This window comes from Halyomorpha halys, unplaced genomic scaffold (assembly GCF_000696795.3).
Source record: "Halyomorpha halys isolate HHAL.00 unplaced genomic scaffold, Hhal_1.1 Scaffold705.1, whole genome shotgun sequence".
Lineage (NCBI taxonomy): Eukaryota > Metazoa > Arthropoda > Insecta > Hemiptera > Pentatomidae > Halyomorpha > Halyomorpha halys.
Genome location: NW_027116684.1, coordinates 197,812 through 218,408, shown reverse-complemented (window position 1 = coordinate 218,408; position 20,597 = coordinate 197,812). Strand labels below are relative to the sequence as shown.

At 31.3% G+C, this 20,597-nt stretch overlaps 1 protein-coding gene and 1 long non-coding RNA gene across 2 annotated transcripts in view; one reads left to right on the top strand and one right to left on the bottom strand.

Moving 5' to 3' along the window:
• LOC106685500 (uncharacterized) overlaps positions 1 to 20,597 on the top strand; it is a 38,535-nt gene that overhangs the window by 11,196 nt on the left and 6,742 nt on the right. The window contains exons 5-12 of the mRNA XM_067053417.1: positions 10,794 to 10,890; positions 11,146 to 11,198; positions 11,265 to 11,346; positions 11,449 to 11,561; positions 12,153 to 12,676; positions 19,765 to 19,824; positions 19,934 to 20,134; positions 20,219 to 20,363. Of these exons, the coding sequence (XP_066909518.1) occupies positions 10,794 to 10,890; positions 11,146 to 11,198; positions 11,265 to 11,346; positions 11,449 to 11,561; positions 12,153 to 12,676; positions 19,765 to 19,824; positions 19,934 to 20,134; positions 20,219 to 20,363 (1,275 nt within the window). The remainder of the gene's footprint in view (positions 1 to 10,793; positions 10,891 to 11,145; positions 11,199 to 11,264; positions 11,347 to 11,448; positions 11,562 to 12,152; positions 12,677 to 19,764; positions 19,825 to 19,933; positions 20,135 to 20,218; positions 20,364 to 20,597) is intronic.
• LOC136797277 (uncharacterized) lies at positions 7 to 9,525 on the bottom strand. The gene is made up of 4 exons (XR_010845132.1): positions 9,446 to 9,525; positions 7,836 to 8,019; positions 7,218 to 7,404; positions 7 to 404 (listed from the first exon to the last, which is right to left on the bottom strand). It is a non-coding gene; the product is annotated as an uncharacterized lncRNA (long non-coding RNA).

Genomic DNA, 20,597 nt, shown 5'->3' with positions numbered 1-20,597 from the left:
GTTTTCTAATAGCTAAATTAATAAATCGTTCAACACTCTAAATATGCCACCCGATAGATTCAGATAAACTTACTAGTGTTGCAATGATAATACAAAGATACGCCCTAACCGAAGCATATTTATTAATTGAATTGTTTTAATTTTGTTATTATATTGATTCTATCAAAAAATAGGCATAGAATTACTCACTGTTTAAAGAGAAGATGTAGAATCTAGCTGCGCTATTATGTTGTTGGCGGACTGTGAAATGGAACGTGTGCTCATGCCAGAAGCCAAAGGGAAAAGAGGGTTAGTTCGTCGTACAGGGTGTGGTGCTTGACGTCAGCTACAGTTCTACCACCACATTATACCCACTTCTTAAGTATTTCCCGTATATGACATGTTAAATTGCTTCGCCATTGTTACTGGAAATGGACTCTTGTTGTCTTAAAACTATATTGATAAATAGTTATTATGGCTATTTGATAGATTTGGATTAATTTATATGCAATGACACTGTAAAAATATTCATTTATCCAAGCCTATTTATGAATTGTGTTTATTTTTGTTGTTACCTATGATTCTAACAAAAGATAGGCAGAAAATTACTCATAGTTTAAAGCAAAGGTGTTAATTTAGTTGCTCTATAATGTTGGTGGGATGTGAAATGGATCTTATGCTCTTGCCAGAAGCAAAAGGGAAAAAAGGGTTGAATTCTCGACAAGGATGTGGTGTTTGACATTAGCCAGACAGTGCAGCTGCCACATCACTCCCATCCCAAATTGTTAAATCCGTTTTAGAGGAAATCCTAAAAAAGTATAAAATCAATACTTTAAAGTGGTACTTCCAGTTGGTCGATTTTAACCGAAAAGTTGCTGTAACATCCTAGTCAAACACATACTTTAAATATATAATTTCAGTTTCATACAACTTTTCATTTTTTAGGTAGGCTATTCACACACAGACCAGTTAGCGATACTTGATTATTTAGTTACAGAGGACCTCAGAACATGTATTCCCATAAAACTTTTGCACAATTGCCATACTTCCACTTACTTTATCAGTCTTAGAGTATTACTCAAGCTGTGAACATTTCTGTGGTATCTCTCTCTCTTAATCTAGTTACTAGCAAAAAGCTCAGAGAAAATCCTTATAAATTTGCAATTCACATTAGGCTAAACCTAGTGAAATATTGTGGCCCTTCATACTCTAATTTTTCTGGAGAAAATAGTGAACATTGAAGATATTGTTCAGTAGAGGTGGACTGGAGTGGGGTTTTCTTTGGCTGAACGCTTTATCCGCAAGTGGCTGCGTAAACAAACTAACTGTTACCGTGTTATTATTATTATTTACCTCTTCTAGTCCTTTAAACTTCATTAATTTTTTTCTTTTTACATTTAATCATCAAGATGGTGATTTGTAAAATCTGTAACAAATCAATTCCAAGAGAGGATAAATTGGAAATCTTTTGTACAAATTGTCAAAATATTTATCATATTAAGTGCATCAAAGTTGAAAGCTCAAACCTAGATATTATTAAAAATGGACCTGTTCTGATTGTGAATCGGGGTCCAGCACATTAAAAGGTAATGAACCCGCTTCAATGATTCACCTCTTAAAGGGCCTAATCGAGGAGGTTAAGGAAATTAAGGCTAAGCTTCAGGGCTTTGAAGAGCTGAAAGACATAAAGAACTCTCTCTAGAAGGAGTCCAAACTTTCTTTTGAAAACATGGAAAGGCTACAGAAGATTGAAGCCCTCCTGGAGCAGCAGAAAAATAAAGTGGAGGAACTATCCATGGAAAATAAAAATCTCAAAGTTAAATTATCTGGCCTTGAGAGTAGACTCAATCAGGTGGAGCAAAATAACCTAAAAAAAATACTTAGAGGAATCCCGGAGAAGCAGGGAGAGACAGTAGTGGGAACGATTCTCAGAATTGGTGCAGGCCTGGGTGTGAAGCTGGTGATCTGGACCACATGGTACGGCTCAGGTCTAAACTGGAAGAAGCGTCTGGTCCTATTATAGTGAGATTCGTCCATCAAACACTTACAGATGAGCTGGTGCGGCAAAGAAGAGTCAAAAAGAAGGATTTTTCAACTTGTCACTTAGGTTGGGATGAATACGACGCGCACTACATATATGTGAGCAAAGCAATGATGCCTGCCAACTAGCACTTCTACTGCTTTTCAAGGCTGAAGCAGAAAGTGGTTAAAAATCAAGTACGTCTGGTTCAGTGGAGGTGGGGTCAGGTGCAGGCAGTCCGATGGCTACCCAGTGGTCATCATAGGCAAGACCAGAGCCTTGGACGTCTTTAGTTGAACTCAGTATCCCAGTCACCACAATATTGTTTTCATTTTCTTTTTTTGTATAGAAGATATTTTATTTATATTTATTTTCAACACTTTAATAATAGCACTTATAAAATTTTCTCTATTTACTTCCTTCTTTATTTAATTTTTTTCAAATTTTGATGACTCAAGCAAAAAATTCCTTTCAATTTCTTATTTTTATCATATCCGTTATAATCGAAACAGTATATAAAATATTGTTATTCTTTATTTCTCAAACTTTATCCTTTTATTTTTAGTTTTCCATTTACCACTCCACAGTTATAGCTAATGTCCTCAGTTCCTGTCATGTTAATGCACAATCCCTTATTGCCCACTTCGATTAATTTAAACAGTTCTTCCTCGATAATTTTGACAATATAATAGGAGTACCTGAAACATGACTTAAACCCTTTATTCCTTTCTCTCAAGTTTCTATTCCCAATTACTCATTCCTTTTCCATGACAGATCCAATTGCACTGGAGGTGGTTTTGGGTAGTATATTCATGTTAGTCTCAAGGTTATAATCCTACTATCATTCCTCATGCAGAATACATGTTTGTTGAAATTTCAACCATATCCTCTTCCCTGTTATTTGCTATCTTTTATCGATCTCCACGAGTTCCACTCGATAACATCTTCGAATCCTCCCTTATCCACCTTGTTTCCACTTATTCCAATATTATTATCAATGGTAATTTTAACATCTACATGCTCTCTCAATCCAGTGCAAATAACTCACGACCTCCAGACTGCAATGGAACATAAAATATCCTCATCCTTCAGAACTCCCCAATTTTAATGCATTAAAATGTGTTAATTGTATTTAATGCATTAAATGTATATAAAATCACAAATTCTAAGAAACACTTCAAGTAAAGTAGGTGAAAACTTTTCTTTTCTTTTTTTTTTTTTTTTTTTTTTAAGGAAAAAGGTAGTCAGATTCCCTTTAAAACCGTTAAATTCCAATTTTCTTCTAAATATAAAATATTTTACTAAATATTGTATTAAGTTAGACGTGGAAAATTTATTGCCTTTCAAATGCCTATATTTTTTAACCGTTAGGGAGTTCTGAAACAGATAAATTCATTTAAAACTGGACTTAAAAAATCAAGTGCAGTGTGCGCATCACAGAGCTTTCATTTAGTAGAAGAATTAATATTTTAAGGTTTCTTGAGGTGAAAATAAGTATATTAACTTTTTCTCTGCCAATAATAATAATATTCTTTATTTATTCTGGGATTGATCCCTTAGAATAATAAACAGTTATCAGAATTCTTCCAGAATTGGATGGACGGAAGGTAGTCGAAGATATGGGATTTGAAGATTGGAAGGGTATTAGAACTATGAATAAAGGAGGGAATAGAATTCCATAGGGAAGAGGAACAGATGAGGAAAGATCTACTAAATGATGCAGTTCGATGGATAGTTACATATAAGTCTGAAGGCCATGAGCGGGTCTGCAATACCCAGAAATCCACTGAGAATTTAAATTGAAGAATATCAGAGATGTACGATGGACGGTGGGATTGGATAACATGGTAGAGGAAGGATGCAAGAAAATATTCACGATGGAAGGAGGGGTAAAGCCATTTCAACTCTTTATAAAATCGGGTGACAGAGGCATCCCTGGGGACCCCAAAGATGAATCGTACAAAGCAATTATTTAACTGTTTTAATTTTGCATCAAGGTCCTCAGAGACACCCCTGTAAACCACACAGCAATAATCAAAGTGGGGGGCTATATGGGAAATAACCAGGAGCCTACGGGTTTCAAAAGGAAGTAGGTGATGAAGATAATTTAAACGCTTTAGGGTAGAGAAGGTACAACGGAAAATATCGGACATGTGGTTTACCAGGTGAGAGTTTGGTCTATGGTGACACCAAGGTTTTTATGTATGGATGGAATTGTATTGGATTGTTGTTTAGGAATATGGTTAGAAAATGAGAAATCGTTTTCAGGAGGTGATTGGATCCAATAACGAGAATACTAATAAGAGAAAGGTGACAATAAGATCACCTATATTGAATGGTATCCAGATAAACCAAGCTAAAGAGGTGAAACACCTGGGGGTTATTCTGGATCACAAGCATGTGCTAGAGAAATCTAGTAAAGCCCTGAAATGCCTTTGGGTCTGCAGGCAAGAACTGGGGGCTCTAACCAAGAATGGTTTATTGGCTGTACATTACAGTCGTAAGACTCATCGCAGTGCTATAATGCATTGGCGTGATTCTTATTGGTGCACAATAGGCCTTATCGACCACAGTGCTTCTGTACCAAATTAATAAAAAAAAACCTAATTATTTGTAGAATAATTTTGTTGTGCCTAGAGTAGTAACTAGTGTATTTTTCGTTGAGTGCTTGGCTCAGTCTCATTATTTGTGTTCAGAAGAGATCTCCAGTAATGGTTTTTTGCGGTTGAGCAACTCAAAATCCACAGCACTAAACTCACCTCACTTAATACACATTATAAGTTTTTTACATGAATATTTGGTTTGGCTGTTGAAGCACAGTCAGGTGGTCCTCATGTTTTTTTGGTATACCATTGGGGATATATTTTTCATCACCAATGACTGTACAATGCAAAAAAAAATCTTTTTGTTATGCATGCCAAGAATCATTTTACTCATGCGAAATCGGCGTTCAAAATCTCCTAGCTTCAGTTTATATGAAACCCAATTTCTTTGTTTTTTAATCATTCTTAACATTTTTAAATGATTCTAAATTGCTTTTTGAGTCACTTATAATGTAAATGTTGCTGAAGGTACATTTATTAATTGTATTATGTAGTTGGCTGTATCAAAGAGGTCATAATCACATGGTCAAAAGATATTACTGAGGGAATAACCTGATGGCACAATTCTATTCTCCTACAAAGCCAAAAAGGCCACATAGACACATGATAATGAACCTTCTCACTTAGTGTTATGTGAGTACAGGGGATTATTTGCACACAAAATCGGCAACGGCCCATGCTGACTGTCTCTCTCAGAAAACCAGTATGCATCTTGGACGTACCATTATGGTTTACTGCTGACAATTTCATGATTACCTTTTGATGAAGCAAACTTTTGTCAAATAGCGGAAACTTATCCATACATCCATCATTGTAGTTCTTAATAAACTTTATCAGATCCCTCGAGACCCTGGGCACTTAAAATTTTTTTATAGACAGATTGTACTGATATGTTTGCAGTATTTCTTCAACTTGTGCTCCCAAGAGTTTTTTTCTGTAGCTTTAATTAATTTATTGGTTTATGGCATTAGTAAGCATGTCACTCGTTGTTTTGGCTATTTTCTGTAAATGATTTTTCTGGTCAACTAGGTCTGATGTTTTGTACTGAAACATAAACTTGTAACATGAAGACTTTTTCTAAGTAGTAAAAAACTTTTCTAAAAACTATTTTGGCCATTATATTTGGTCGATATTCCACACCACTTCATCTTCCAATAATAGTAAGCAACAGTTTTACTTAAATAGTAGTTCATGATTTACAACTTCAGGGCACGTTGGTTCAAAAAATTACCATTAATTGATTTAAAATCAAATTTCTATGAAAATACCTCTTTTATTTGCCACTTGAAAGATTCCCTTCAAATGGTTTGAAAAAATACAAATTATTTTTGTTTTTAGAGAAAAAAATTTCTAGTTTTCTATGCTGTAACTTGAAATTACCAAATTTAAATAATTTTTTAATAATTGCTATTAAACAGCTGACATGACATTTAAAAAAAACAAAATATCAATTCTTCCCTTTCCTGTGGAGACTGACCATTATCTATTTGTTGCTTTGGGGGTCATGTTTATCCTCCTTAAATATTGCTTAACACCTACGGTTTACCATTTATAATATATACATGATATCATTTTCAACGATCTTTCTTATGGGTATAGAAAAAGTTGGGATTCAATGTGGGCTAACGTACCACTCACCAATAAACTAAGAAATGTTAAAAAAAAAACACAAAAGTGGACAAGTGCCATAAGGGGAAACAGAAGAGAAGAGTGTTTGTTGCAAGAGTAAGAATAGGACATTCCAAATTAACACATCTCCACTTAATCACACAAAAGAGGACCAACCTATATGCCAAACCTGTCAGTCCCCATTATCGATAAAGCATATAATTGAAGAATGCTCATCATTTCGTCAAGCCTTCGATAAATAATAAAATTGCTCGTACAAGAGAATTGGCCCTTAAAGACTCAGCAGAATCCATAAACAAAATAATAAAGTTTCTGTAAGAAACTCAACTTTATACTAAATATAATCCACCAATATCGACCAGTGTAAAAAGGAAATAGTCTACATTCAACTATCAAATATCAAAGACGAGAAGATAAATAAAGTAAAAGGGTGTAATAACCTAGATGTTGATCGCCCTGAATAAAAATCTAATCTGATCTAATCTCTTATGGTGTTGAATATTTCGTGATTTTGAGTGCCTTAACAATACTGATCCGATGATAACTGGTCGTCTATAATGACTCATTTTGGATATTTATAATATATATATGTATATATATATTTTTTTTTAATATCAGTTTAAATAAATAACTTGATGAACCATAAACTCCTAATTTTAAGTTTAACTATATCAACATTTGATAAATTTTTCTAATATGTTTAAAAATTATATGTTTTAATTGTAAACATAACATTTTAACATAAAAAATAATTACGTCTGACAAGGTAAACAACATTATCGGTTCGAGCAAATTTTGTTTGATCAGGAGGGAAACTAAATTGGAAAATTTGGGGAAACGTCAGGGAATTTCTTCAAGCCATTTTCTCGACATCTCGTATACCTTAACATAAGATATGCACAAACCAAAGCATATGCACATATGAATTGGGTTTATTTTTCTAATAAACGACTATTATAATAAAAGAAAAGTTATATATTACTCACTGTTAGTGGAGAGATGTCCATCCTGGCAGCTCTATTCATTGTTAGGGGAGTTTGAAACTGAACATGTGTCCAACATAGAAGCCAAAGGAAAAAGAGGGTTGGCTCCTTGGGCAGGGTGTGGTGCCTGATGTGAGCTTCAGTGCTGCCCTCACATTATCCTCACTCCAAAAGAATTCCATGAACTGTTCTATCGTAAACAGAATTAATTTTATTATTTATTCATTCTGCGTAATAGGCACATTAATGAAATACTAGTACTAAAATAAATAATAATCTTTATTGTATAAACATTCCTATTTGTTTTCCTAATGATCAAGCTACCAAGCCTTAAGCTGGAGGAAAAAGATTTTGGCTTTATTGGCAGGGTGTGGCATTGCACTGTAGTGATATTGCCATTACTTTTATTCTATATAAATTTCAAAAACTAATCCAATTCTTATAAAATAGATTTAATTATTTACAGAATAATGTTGATTCAAAGCTATATTTAAATTACTAGATATAACAAAAAAACCTTAGGACATATATATATATATATATATATATATATATATATATATATATATATATATTTACTTACTTGCTATTTTAGTGAAAGATAGGTATAGAATTACTCACTGGTTTAAGACGAGAGATAAGAGATGATCAGCTCAGCAGTTTAATAAAATTGTCTACTAAGTGTAAACAAATCATGTTCTCAAGCCGGAGGTCAGAAGAAAAAGAGGCTTGTACCTAGGGAGAAGGTGTGGTTCCTGACGTCAGCTACAGTGCTGCCACCATTTCTTTCCCATCCCAAAACAGCCTTAACAGAATAAGCAAGAACATTAAGGTTGAGATTAACTTTATTTCAAAGATTATGTTAATAAAAAATGGATTATATTATGAAAATGCCTCAGAGAAATTACGAAGTTAAAATTAACATTCTGAAACTGGTTAATCTTGTATGAAAATCAAATTACTTCACATATTTACAAAATATTTAATGTACTAGTACATATCCATTCAAGATCACCATTTATACCAATCTTTTTTTTAAAAAAAAAAGCTTATTGCTAATTCTAAATCAATCTAAAGAATAATAAACTACTTGCTTAAATAGGTTGGAATTTAAAGGGAACCTAAGTCAACAGGATAATGAAACGTGAAGAAGTAACATATTAACGTCCATGAATATTATTTTTAATTTCCTTTATATATATATATATATATATTTAAAACTGCATTTGAATAAACGATAACAAAAAAGAATACCTGAAGTCCTAAATTATATAAGTTTCTTATGATTTTAATATACCTATTAAATTCATTGTTATTGATTCTATTTTATATTAGAAATTATTTCCTATTTTAACCAAAAGATAAGTTTAGAATTACTCACTCGAAAGAGATGTACTATCTAGCTGCTCTATTAAGTTGTAGTCGGACTGTGAAACGGAACATGTGCTCAAGCCAGAAGCCAAAGGGAAAAGAGGGTTGGTTTGTTGTGCAGGGTGTGGTGCTTGACGTCAGCTACAATACTACCACCACATTATTCCCTCTTCAAAAAAATTTTATGGATCTTTCCCATCCCAATATATTTAACCATAGTGGCTTAAAAATGGATCTTGTTTCCTAATAGCTAAATTAATGAATAGTTCAACACACTAAATATGGCGCCCAATAGATTTAGATAAACCTACAAGTGTTGCAATGGTAATACAAAGATACACCCTAACCAAAGCATATTTATTTGTTGAATTATGATAATTTTGTTATCAGTATTGATTCTATCAAAAAATATGCATAGAATTACTCACTGTTCAAAGAGAAGATGTAGAATCTAGCTTCTCTATTATGTTGTTGGCGGGCTGTGAAATGAAATATGTGTTCAAGCCAGAAACCAAAGGGAAAAGAGAGTTGGTTCCTCGGGCAGGGTGTGGTGCTTGACGTCAGCTACATAGTTGCCACCTCATCACCCCCACCTCAAAAGAATTTCATGGAACTTTCCCATCTAGATATATTTATTTATTTAACCATAGTGGCTTAAAAATGAACTTTATTTTCTAATAGCCAATTTAGTAAATAGTTATACCCACGAAATATTGCTGCCTAATAGATTTATATATACTTACAAATGTTGAAGTGATAATACATAGATACATCGTTACCTAAGCCTATTTATTTATTGAATTGATTTTATTTTGTTATTAAAAATGATTCCAACTAAAGATAGGCATAGAATTACTCACTGTTTAAAGGGAAGATGTTCAATCTAGCTGCTCTATTATGTTGTTGTCGGATTATGAAATGGAACGTGTGCTCATGCCAGAAGCCAAAGAGAAAAGAGGGCTAGTTCGTTGTGCAGGGTGTGGTGCTTGACGTCAGCTACAGTACTAACACCACATTATTCCCTTTTTAAAGGAATTTCCCATCCTTATAAGATATGTTAAATTGCTTAGCCATTGTGACTTAAAATGGACTCTTGTTTTCTTCAAGCTATATTATTAAGTAATTCACTCCATTAAATATGGCTGCTTGTTACATTTTGATTAACTTATATGCAATAATGTTACAAAGATACTCATTTACCAAAACCTAGATTAACAGGGATGATTAAAAGATAATTCATTTTTTTTTTTTTTACAATTTTTAATAGTTATAGATGGTTTTATACTGTCTGTTTAAATGGTCCATTTACTTGTGTATATCCTTCAGGTAAAATAGGTTAATTGTACTCTATGAATACAATTATTATATTGTACTCTATTTTATTACATTAGGTTTATTATGCTGTGTGTTATGAGGAAGTTGTCTCAGTGTTAATGGGGGAGTAACTCTGCATGGAACATTTGGTTTTCTACTTAATTATGCTGGAAATGATTATTTGATTTTAACTTTCAATACAGCAGTGATAATCTAGATGTTAATTTGCATGAATTATTATAATTATATTATTTCAAATTCTTGAGACAAGGTAATTATTTATTAAATAAATCAAAAATCCGTATCCATTATTGTCTCAACACTTTATTTTTCACCAGTCCAACGTTTCGGCCATTCTAGCCATCCTCAAGGACATCTTCAATATAATTTCTTCCTCACATTAATTTAAAGTTTCATTTACAGGCTATTCTGCCCAGATCATTTCCTTTATTATAAGTTAAAAGCCTATTTTTTAAAAATTCAAAATCATTAATATTTAATTTTCCTATATAAGATTATCAACAATTAATTGTTGATTGAATATTAAATATTGTTGAAAATTAAATGTTAATGATTTTAAATTTTTAAAAAATAGGATTTTAACTTATAATAAAGAAAATGACCTGGGCAGAATAGCCTGCAAAAGAAACTTTAAATTAATATGAGAAAGAAATTATATTGAAGATGTCCTTGAGGATGGCTAGAATGGCCGAAACGTTGGACTGGTGAAAAATAAAGTGTTGAGACAATAATGGATACGGATTTTTGATTTATTTAATAAATGGATTATTATTTTTATGGTGTAGAAAATATGTATTTCAATTGTTCATGTATATTTTTTTTCTGTTAAATAAATATATTTCACTTTTTAGCTAACTTTATTATGTTTTTTAGATAATGATGGTGGTGGTGAAAAGACTCAAGCATCTGAAAATGCGACCCTTAATAATGATAAGCTTGAAAAAATAGAAGTAGATTCACCGGCTGTGACGTAAGTATTTTATACATTAACAAATGATGTAATCCTTTAATAGCAATGCATAATTTTTTTTAAATAACCATTTAATCAGTATTAAGTTATTAATTTGATTCCATTGAGAAATTGGATACACATTTTATTGGCGATGTCCTGTGACTGTAGTCATCGGGCGACGTAACAACATGAATAGAATCTTAAAGAATGTGATAAATGAAATGTATACAAAGACAACTTGAAAAGAAATAAGCTTATTTTACTTCTTAATAGGAAAAGCGAAGGAGAGAATATGGAAAAGGATAAAACTCACACAGACAATGAAGGTAAAGATGACAAAGAATATTTAATTTTTTTTTTTACTTGTTTTTACATTTACTTAATATTTACAGAAAGCCAGAGTCAGGATGGATTTAGAAGTTTTTTGCCAGATGAAAACAAAAAACCATCTTCAAAACCTGAAGCCTCTGAAACGTAATTATAATCATAGCATATTCATTTCAATTCATATTGCTTCCTAATCTTACGGCAGTATTTAACTTCTATTATTTATCATTATCTATTATTTCTTTATAGAGAAGAAAATTCTATGGATACTAAGCATAGTGAAGGGACTGTAGGTGAATCTGAAGGTTTTGATTTACATCTTTCTCAGACACAGTCCTTTCTGTTTAATACAGAGAGATCAGGTATTTTTTTTTTTTTTCGTTATACTTTCATAGTAGGACTGTAGTTTTTATTCCCTTAAAAATATGCAGTTTAGAAATGAAAAAAATTGATTTGCAATAAAAAAAAAAAAATCAGCTTGTTATTTTTGAACGTGATAAAAACTAAAATTAATTAAATAAAGAAAACATAAGTGTTACTATAAAAATAAAAACATAAAAACTCATATAATTTTCTTTTTCCTAGATGATATTACTATCCACTTGACAGGTTTATTACCTACTCTAAAAAGGAATGCCAATCATTTCTGTTGAGTACTGCTGCCTTCCACTTTCTTAAATTAAGCTGTGTTTTTGTGTCTAGTCACACAATCTTTCCAATTAAGCTTGGGACATCTTACTCACCAAGTATCAAATACCTGCAATTGTAAAATTTAGTTCTGGTTAATCTTATTTAATTTTTTCCATAAGTCTTGCCCAAACTACCTTTTATTCTGCGAAATTCTTCCTTTCTTTTATTTTTAATTGTTTTACCTGTTTATAAGTATTTGGTAATACTTATTCTAAGTTAAAACAATAATATTAGTTTTATTTTTAATTTTTTTTTTCTTGTAGCTTCATCTATAAACTGTGTATCAGATGGCAGCAAAGAGCAGGATAGTAAAACTACCGAGTCTGAGAAAGTTGTATGCTCCGATGACAGATCCAATGAATCATCAATTAAAAAGGTCGATAGTTTCGATGAACAATCTAATGAATCTGAAATTAAAAAAGTTGATAGCTCTGATGAACATTCAAACCAATCTGACATTAAAAAAGTTGAAAGTGTTGAAGAACAATCAAATGAATCTGAGGTAAAGAAAGGTAGTAGTTCGGATGAATCAGAAATTAAAACTAAAGAAAGTTCTGAGCAATCAGAAGTAAAAAAGATGGATATCGTTGATGGTGAGTCTAATGAAGAGCTGCCTGATAAATCGGTATCTCCTGAAAAGAAAGTGGATACCTCAGGGAATGAGTCCCAAGAAGCAATGGAAGTTGATGCCCCTCCTGAAGTCCAAAGTAATTCTGAGGAGACAGTTCGAAAACCATCAACCACTAAAAAGCATGTTGCATTTGAGGGAGATTTTGAAGACATGGAGGTACTGTGTTAATCATTAATTTTTTTATTTATTATGTATATATGCTCAAATTATTGAGCTTAAAGCAGACTTCTAATAATTTAAAAATAGAACTGTAAAATTTCTCTTTCCTAGAAGTTGACTATTGTGATATACCTGGAATCATAGTTCTCTCTATCTTTAATAGTATGATAACTGGAAGGCCCTAATGTGTTAATCAAAGTAGTAAACACCCTAATGGTTTTGAATTCCTGTACAAATTTTTAATATTCCTTTATTAGAACAATTCTCAAATATTCTGGATATGTTTGGATATTTATTCATCTGGACTGCTCATCCCTTTAATGTTCAATTCAGTTATGATCTAAACTACATAACTGACACTCTAAACATCGGATTGGTGCATTTATATTCTCAGAGTGTTGGGAAAACCTTTCTCATTAAATTTTCCTATAGTGGTCAAATTTTTGCCATTAATGTTGCCTGTTCTTAATTTTTTGTTTGCTATGACAAAAATTATGTAGAGAAGGGTTAGCTAAAGTGAGTTGCATCTATCAGCACTGTCTGTTGACTGAGTATTGTGGTTGAATGTTATGATTTTATGCCTGGCATCACATAATTCATACTGTATATGGCCCCTTCCCCCTATGGAAACCTTTGTTTATCTTCTATTCTAAAGCCATTAGGAATTGGCATGGAAATAATCCTGTAATAGAACTGTGGGAATCTGAAAAATAGAATAATAAAATAGAAAATTCGGAAAGTTGAAAGCATTCTAAAATACAAAAGTATACTTTATAAGACACCCTCAATAATAAAATAACTTGTTTATCTATTTTAATAAGATTAATGTTATGATACCTCACATTACCCAAATAGGGGCTCCATTTTACCTACACCTTTAGTTAAAGTGCAGAAATTTTACTTTGTTTATTTTTTTTATATTTGCCAAACTACTGATTTCATCTAAAACACTAAACCTTCAAGGATATGAATTGTGAAAAAAACAACAACAAAAATGAATCTATTTATATTTTTAATTAAAAATACACGATTTAATAGAAAAAAAAGATATAAATTCTCTCCCATTACTAATCGATTAAAAGTTTTCATTTTTGTGTGTAGTTTGCAATTTTTCAAAATTGTCTTTTATGATCTTTTATTCAGTGTCTGCTGTGTATATTACCAGTATTCTCATTCATATTATTTTAATTAATACAATTTTCAATTCTATTATTTTAATTTCTTATATTCATTTAACTTTATTTATTTCCCTTAATAACTTTTTTATCTAACAGAATTATTTATCAGTATAATGTTGTGTTAAATATTTTATCGAAGTGAGTCATTTCATCAATGATGTGTTTGTTACTTGAAAGAAATATTGGAATTTTTTTTATATATATATATTTATTTGGATTCCATCCAAGTAATGAAAACTTGTATAACCCAAACCAAAATATTAGATCACTTTCGATTTATTTGTCATGTTAGATAAAGGATTACATTTTGTCACCTGTAATTACTCAATAGATTTTTCTAGTAACTGTAGATTCGTCTTGAATCTTACTATGTACTATAACACTTAGGTGTCATTAAAAATGGTTCAGGAGTCAGGGTGAACATGGAATGGCTGGAAATAGATTATGATAGAACGTTTTTTTTTTTCTAATATATTTTTCTGTCTCAAAATCCTAAAATTAATAAATTAAGTTAGATCTTAAAATATTTTTGAATGTTATTTCCATTATTGCCCTATCTTATGTGGCACATGATTGAACTCATAGTATAAACAGACTATGTATTTATTACTGGAGAGACTTAAGCCTACACATGTGATTAATAGAAGAGTTTGAGGTAGTGAGAGTATATTTGGAACTGAGCATATTAAAGAACTTAGAATACTCCAAAAACATCGAGAAATCCAATATGAAGTGGATAGTACTAATAGAGCTTTTGTTGCATTGAAGTAACATTAGACCTATTATTGTCCTCTTGCTTCACAAATCATTTTTCTTCATCATTAATGTTTCTTGTAAGTTGCAACATTCACTTTATTTGCTTGTTATTTTTTCTTTGCTTTGAAAATAGGATTTAAATTATTATTTGTAGATAAAAACTTAAGGGAGACCTTAGAGTGGAAAAGCACTGCCCTCTTCTGTATAGCCTACAAGCTGAAGCATGCCATCAAGCCTTTTGATGGAAGAAATATTTTGAATTTAATAGGATTTCTTTTTCCCTAATGAATACGTTCCTCATTTTGCCATTATAAGTGGGCCATTTGAAGTACAACTGAGCTGTTTATGAATCTTTCAACTCTTTTTCTAGTATAACCTGTATTATTTATTATTAGTAGGACTAATTTTCATTTGGATACTCAGCTCTTTCATATTTTCCATGACCTAGCTGGAGGTATTACCAGCTAAGGCATTATTTTGTCTTATACATTTTCATGAAGCAGTCATAGTGATTTAATTAAGTACTTATTAGCTCAATTTTTTTTCTTCAAATAAAATTGTTTATGCATCTGTTATTTATTAATTAACTTGATATATTGAAAAGACATTTGCAGTACTTTGCATCTTGAACTTTACTACTTAAAGTATAAAGTATTTCTTTTATTTTATTCTGGTCTTTTTTTTTTCTTCTGAAAATTGTTAGTAAGTAGATTATTTTAATTCATGTAAAGATTTCTCATTTTCTATTTACTTTGGAAGTTTGTCCTTCAATGTAGTAATGAGTTAGTTTAGATGTTATTTTTTGTTTTGAACCATCAGAATCTGTTTGATTGAAATTATTAATCTTACCAGTGTGACGCCCATTTTAATAAAAAAAAAAAAAAAAATCAATCTATTTTGCTTCATTCCATCCTCTATCATTTTACCACTGATGATAGATTTCTTTTTTCAGTTTGGTGGTAATCCGCGAAGAACTGCTGGAAACCAAATGAAAAATTATTTACAAATGGATGATAATAAGATTCAGAGAATAACATATATGAACTTTATATGTCGGGATTGTTGTTGCGGAGAATCCACCATCATTAAATAGAAATTATTCATAGCAAAGTGTTCCATGAATTAGTGGCTGTCAATCATTCCATGCCTCAAGGTTTACTTGATTTATATTTTATATAATTGTAACTATCATTAATGATGTTGTTACAAACACCTCGTATTAGTAAATTATAAGTTAGTAAGGTTACATGAGGACTTGTATCATATCGTAGGGTTGGAGGTTAACGTGGTCAGGGTATATTTATAGAAGATAAGATTTTCTACTATCTACCTGCGCATGAACCAGAATTACATATCCGTATTGACAAAATTGTGAAGTTATCTACTATTAACCATTGATTATTGATAATTTCTCAATTTTGTCAGTTGTGAAGTGTTGAGTTGGTTCAGGGACAAGTAGACATTAAAAAACCTAATTTTTCTGAAAATGCCAATTGATCACTTTTATCTCTAACTTAACACTGTCACCAATGATTGATTTTTGAAGAACATATTTTTCTCTGAACCTTCTTTCTTCTTTTGCATCACCCTTTAGTGCTTTATAAGTGTAGGGGAGCAGTCAGCTATGTCTGCTACTGTTCTCAGCCTCCTTCCATATTCTTGGCTTGGTAGATATTTTTATCTCTCCTGTTACACAGACAGTCGACGTTATCTAGGTACAACATCTTTGGTCTTTTAACATCATGGACCTTGGACTTTAGTTAATCTCAGTGATCTTCCATTCTGATAACATTGTCTAATCATGTCAGCTGGTAATCCTTTAGAACCTTCTTCATTGATACGACTTTTAATTCTTTCCTAATTCTCTCATTACGGATGCAGTCCTTTCTAGATCTACCCACAATCCTTATGAGGAATTTCAAACCATTTCAAACTATCTTTCTGTCTATTTCTCTCTTTCCAGCTACAGTATTACAGATCTGGTAGTAAAACGACTTTAGTAGGGAGACTTTGCCTTACTTATTTTGTGTAGGATCTCTGAGTCCTTGTTTATATGACCATTCAAGAACTGTCCAAAATAGGGGAAATATACCTCTAATTCTGTTTCTTCTTCATTATAGTATAGTTGAACACCTTCCTCTAGAATCTTAGAGCTGATGAGCATAACTTTCCTACAAAGTTCGTTTCATATCGTCATGGCCTACTGTAATTTCTGTATTGAGTTCACAATGAAAACAATGTCGTCTGCTTAAAGAAAAAGCTGGAACACCTTAGAAAGCAGATTTCTTCGCCCTAAGAATGTTATATTAGTTTACATTTTACAAATTTCTGCTATTCTGTCCATAAATAGTATAAATAACAAGGGGCTTAGACTGTTACCTTGTTTGTCTCCTCCAGCTATGTTAATATGTTGGTTCTCTAAACCAAGTGTGTGAATCAGTTTGTTTCTCTCATCAATTCATACTTTCATTTCTATATTTAGTTTGGCTTCTCAATACTAATAAATGGAGGACCTTCATTATAACCAAGGTTTGGTGGAAATGATATTGGGGGTATATCAAAGGTAGAACTTTTAGAAAACCTATTGAAATACACCTTTAAAAAAGATGCATTAGTAAAATAAAAAAGAATATATTTTAAAATCAATACTGTTTTAATTTGTATTTCATTATTTAATGTTTAAGAGTGCTTCCTTTATTATATCTGTTTTAAATATTTTTGTGTTCCATTTGCTATTTTTGATTTGAAGAAAGTAACAGCAGTTCTTGCCAACTTGATAGATTCTTTAACTAAGTCAATAAAGTGTCTAAATTGTTACAACTCTTCGTCATTGGTAGGTTTTATTGTTTCAATATCCTCTATGTTGTTTTCCTCTTCAGTTGGTTAATAAAATATAGGTAATACAGTGTTTTCATAATTCTCGCCTGTAGGGCTTAATCTTCCAGTAAATGTTTTTCAAATGAAATTTGTTTTAATCTTCAAAAATTTTTGCTACCCCACTACAGGCCTTAGGTGATGACTAGCAGTAGTCCGGGCACCTAATAGGGTAACATTATCTTGAGTCTCATGACTCGTATGACCTATCTTAGCAGCAGGAGTGTATCAAGCTACGGTTTCTCTCGTACTCAGTAGGATTACTATAGCAATGACAACCCATCAATAAAACTTAATCTGTAAGGGAAGAGCAAGTCATAAACAGGAAACAGTGCAAAAAATTGTAATAAATTTAAGTCAAGGAAAAACCACATTAGTTGAAAATTCCTTTTAAAAAAAATTAAATAAATTAATGTGAGTGATAATGAAATTTTAAACTTTTATCAAGTTTTTCAATTAAAAATTTATTTATTAATACTTGATGATAATGATTTTAAAATATTTTACTTAAATTAATACAAGTTTGCCAAGTATTATTCAATTTAATTTATATAAAAATGGGTGTCACTTAATACTCTGCCCTGACTTCAGAATCAAAATTATATATATAAATTTATTTAAAATATAAAATAGATAAAAATTAAAGGTCGTAATACTTGATTATTAAGGCATATCCTTACCAATGTTCTGTTGTTTTTTCAGTCTGTACTTTTACTGGTTCAACCCTATTCTACTAATAATTCAAATTTTGTGGAAAAAAAGATAATTATACACATTTCTCATAAGACTGGACCTCAAAAGACACAAAAATGGTGTTTTTACAAAAGTCTCATCCATTGATACTCTGTGGGAATGTGGTACTGGAACTGATACTCTCTTTTTGTTCTTTCTCATTTCCTTATTTGTAGGTAGTGTTGAGCCTTTGGGAATCCTGTTTTCCTTTATCATATCAGTCGCATTTTAACAATTGTCATGAAGGTGTTTCAGGAAGTAAATGAAGTGAAGAACAACTTCAAGCGAAAAAAGAAACTCATTGTTTTGAAATCCATAGCGTCAGGACTGAGTAATAATCAGCTCAACGATTTTATTGTCAATGAAAAGTTCTTAGTTTTTAGCAAAAACTAGCACTGGTCAAACCAGTGAACTGCAAAAAGTCATGCTGTCAAAAACCATCACCTTAGGAAGCCTCCTTTAATCTATTTTCTCCATTTTTGGTAACAAAATATTCTGGCAACTGAAATTCTAAATCTTTTGTTGGAAATTCCTGCTGGTACGAGTTGAGAGCTGATTTTGTGATAAATTATTAATCATCTTGATCTTCATCGGTTTGAACCTGCTCCCCTGCTTCTGGAGGTGTGATGCATATGTTGACAGGAATATTGTATCATCTTCAGTGAACGTTCCTATTTTGTTTAAAGTTTAGTACCTTAAGTGAAAACTGTTACATATATGTAACTCATATCTTCGTTTAGTTTCAAAAGCAGAGATACAAATTTGAATATGCCTATTGAACAAGATCACAAAAGTTCAAGTTGATAAATGAACCATTAGAAGAAATTTTAAACTTACCACATCAGTAGGTTAAAAATTTTCCATTGAGTTGAAAACTCACTTTTTTAAAAATTCTAACATATTCAGTCAGACATCAACAAGGAAGTGAGAATGTTCAGAGATATTGTTGAACATGATGTGCTGGAAAGAGAGGATTGGGAAATAACCTCCCATGTCCATGTAGGCCCTTATACGAACAAACATGCATGAGTAAGGCCTCTGTTACTTATATGTAACAGTTGGATATACAAGGTTGATTGCTCTCCTCCAAACAAAACTTCACTTATCTTCACAGAACCAAACATGTTCTGTCTTAACTTCACTATGAACTGTATCAAGATAACCTAGCTCCTGTAATGAAAGGTTTTCTTTCACTTGGGATTACAAATTTTCACTATTTCTTAGATGTATATATTTATACGCTCTATTTCACATAAGAGTGATATGTAAACAGTCCAACAGCGTATAGAAAAATGGCCTGTGTATTATTCACTTTCAATTGTAACTAACATTTCCAAAGTATTCTCTTTTTTTTATTTTCTATGTGAGGTAGGGATGCTTATAATTTATGAAAATATATTGATATCTTCAAAATATAATACCATCTGGATATCTTAGAAATTGATGATTCTGAAACAGTTTACTAGATCACATGTTGTTCTGTGTTTTGTTCAGTCATTAAAATTATAGTTATAATTTTTCTTTTTCTTTTTTTTTTTTTTTTAGAATGAAGAACCAGAGGCTAATTTAACAAGCAAGGTCCAGTCTGCCTGCAGTTGTATTCCGGTATAGTTTAATTTTTTTGTTTTTATTTCTATTTTAATAATTAAATAGGTAACACCTCTAACATAAAACAACAAATTGTATATTGTTATACATTTTTTTTTTTTTTAAGGCTTGTCATGATCGATTAGAGGTGATATCTCAGCATTTGAGTAGTGCTTGTTCTCAGTTAGAGGAATTCATTAAATCAAAAAAGCGAGATGATAAGAAGCAGTTGAATAATTTCCTTGACATGTTAAAGGAAATACAATACATATCTGAAAACAAAGACATTTCAGGCGAAACAAAAATATCTGAAAATGTGTTTTCGCTGGTTTGTATATTTACTTATACATTTTGAATATTACATCTTTTAAAATTTTTTAGGAATATTTGAAATATTTTTTCTTAATTTTAGGAAGAAACACCAAAGAGTGGTCGAAAGACCGCAACAAAGAGGAAATCTAATGACATGGAAACCCCATTGAAAGCTACTCCTCGTAAAAAAGCAGCAGAAGAAAAATCTGGAAAACCGTCAGAAAAAAAAACCATAGATTTTAAGGGTAATTATATCATATATTGTATATATACATACAATTTAAATATTCATTATCGAAGTTTAAATTCCATTATTTGATTTATAAAATAGATCAAATTATTAAAAAAAAAAAAATGGGATTATATTTCCATCATCAGACTGTAATATTTTCTGTATTTAGTCATTCTCTATTTATGTTTTCTGTATTTTGTCATTCTCTATTTATGTTTTCTGTATTTAGTCATTCTCTATTTATATT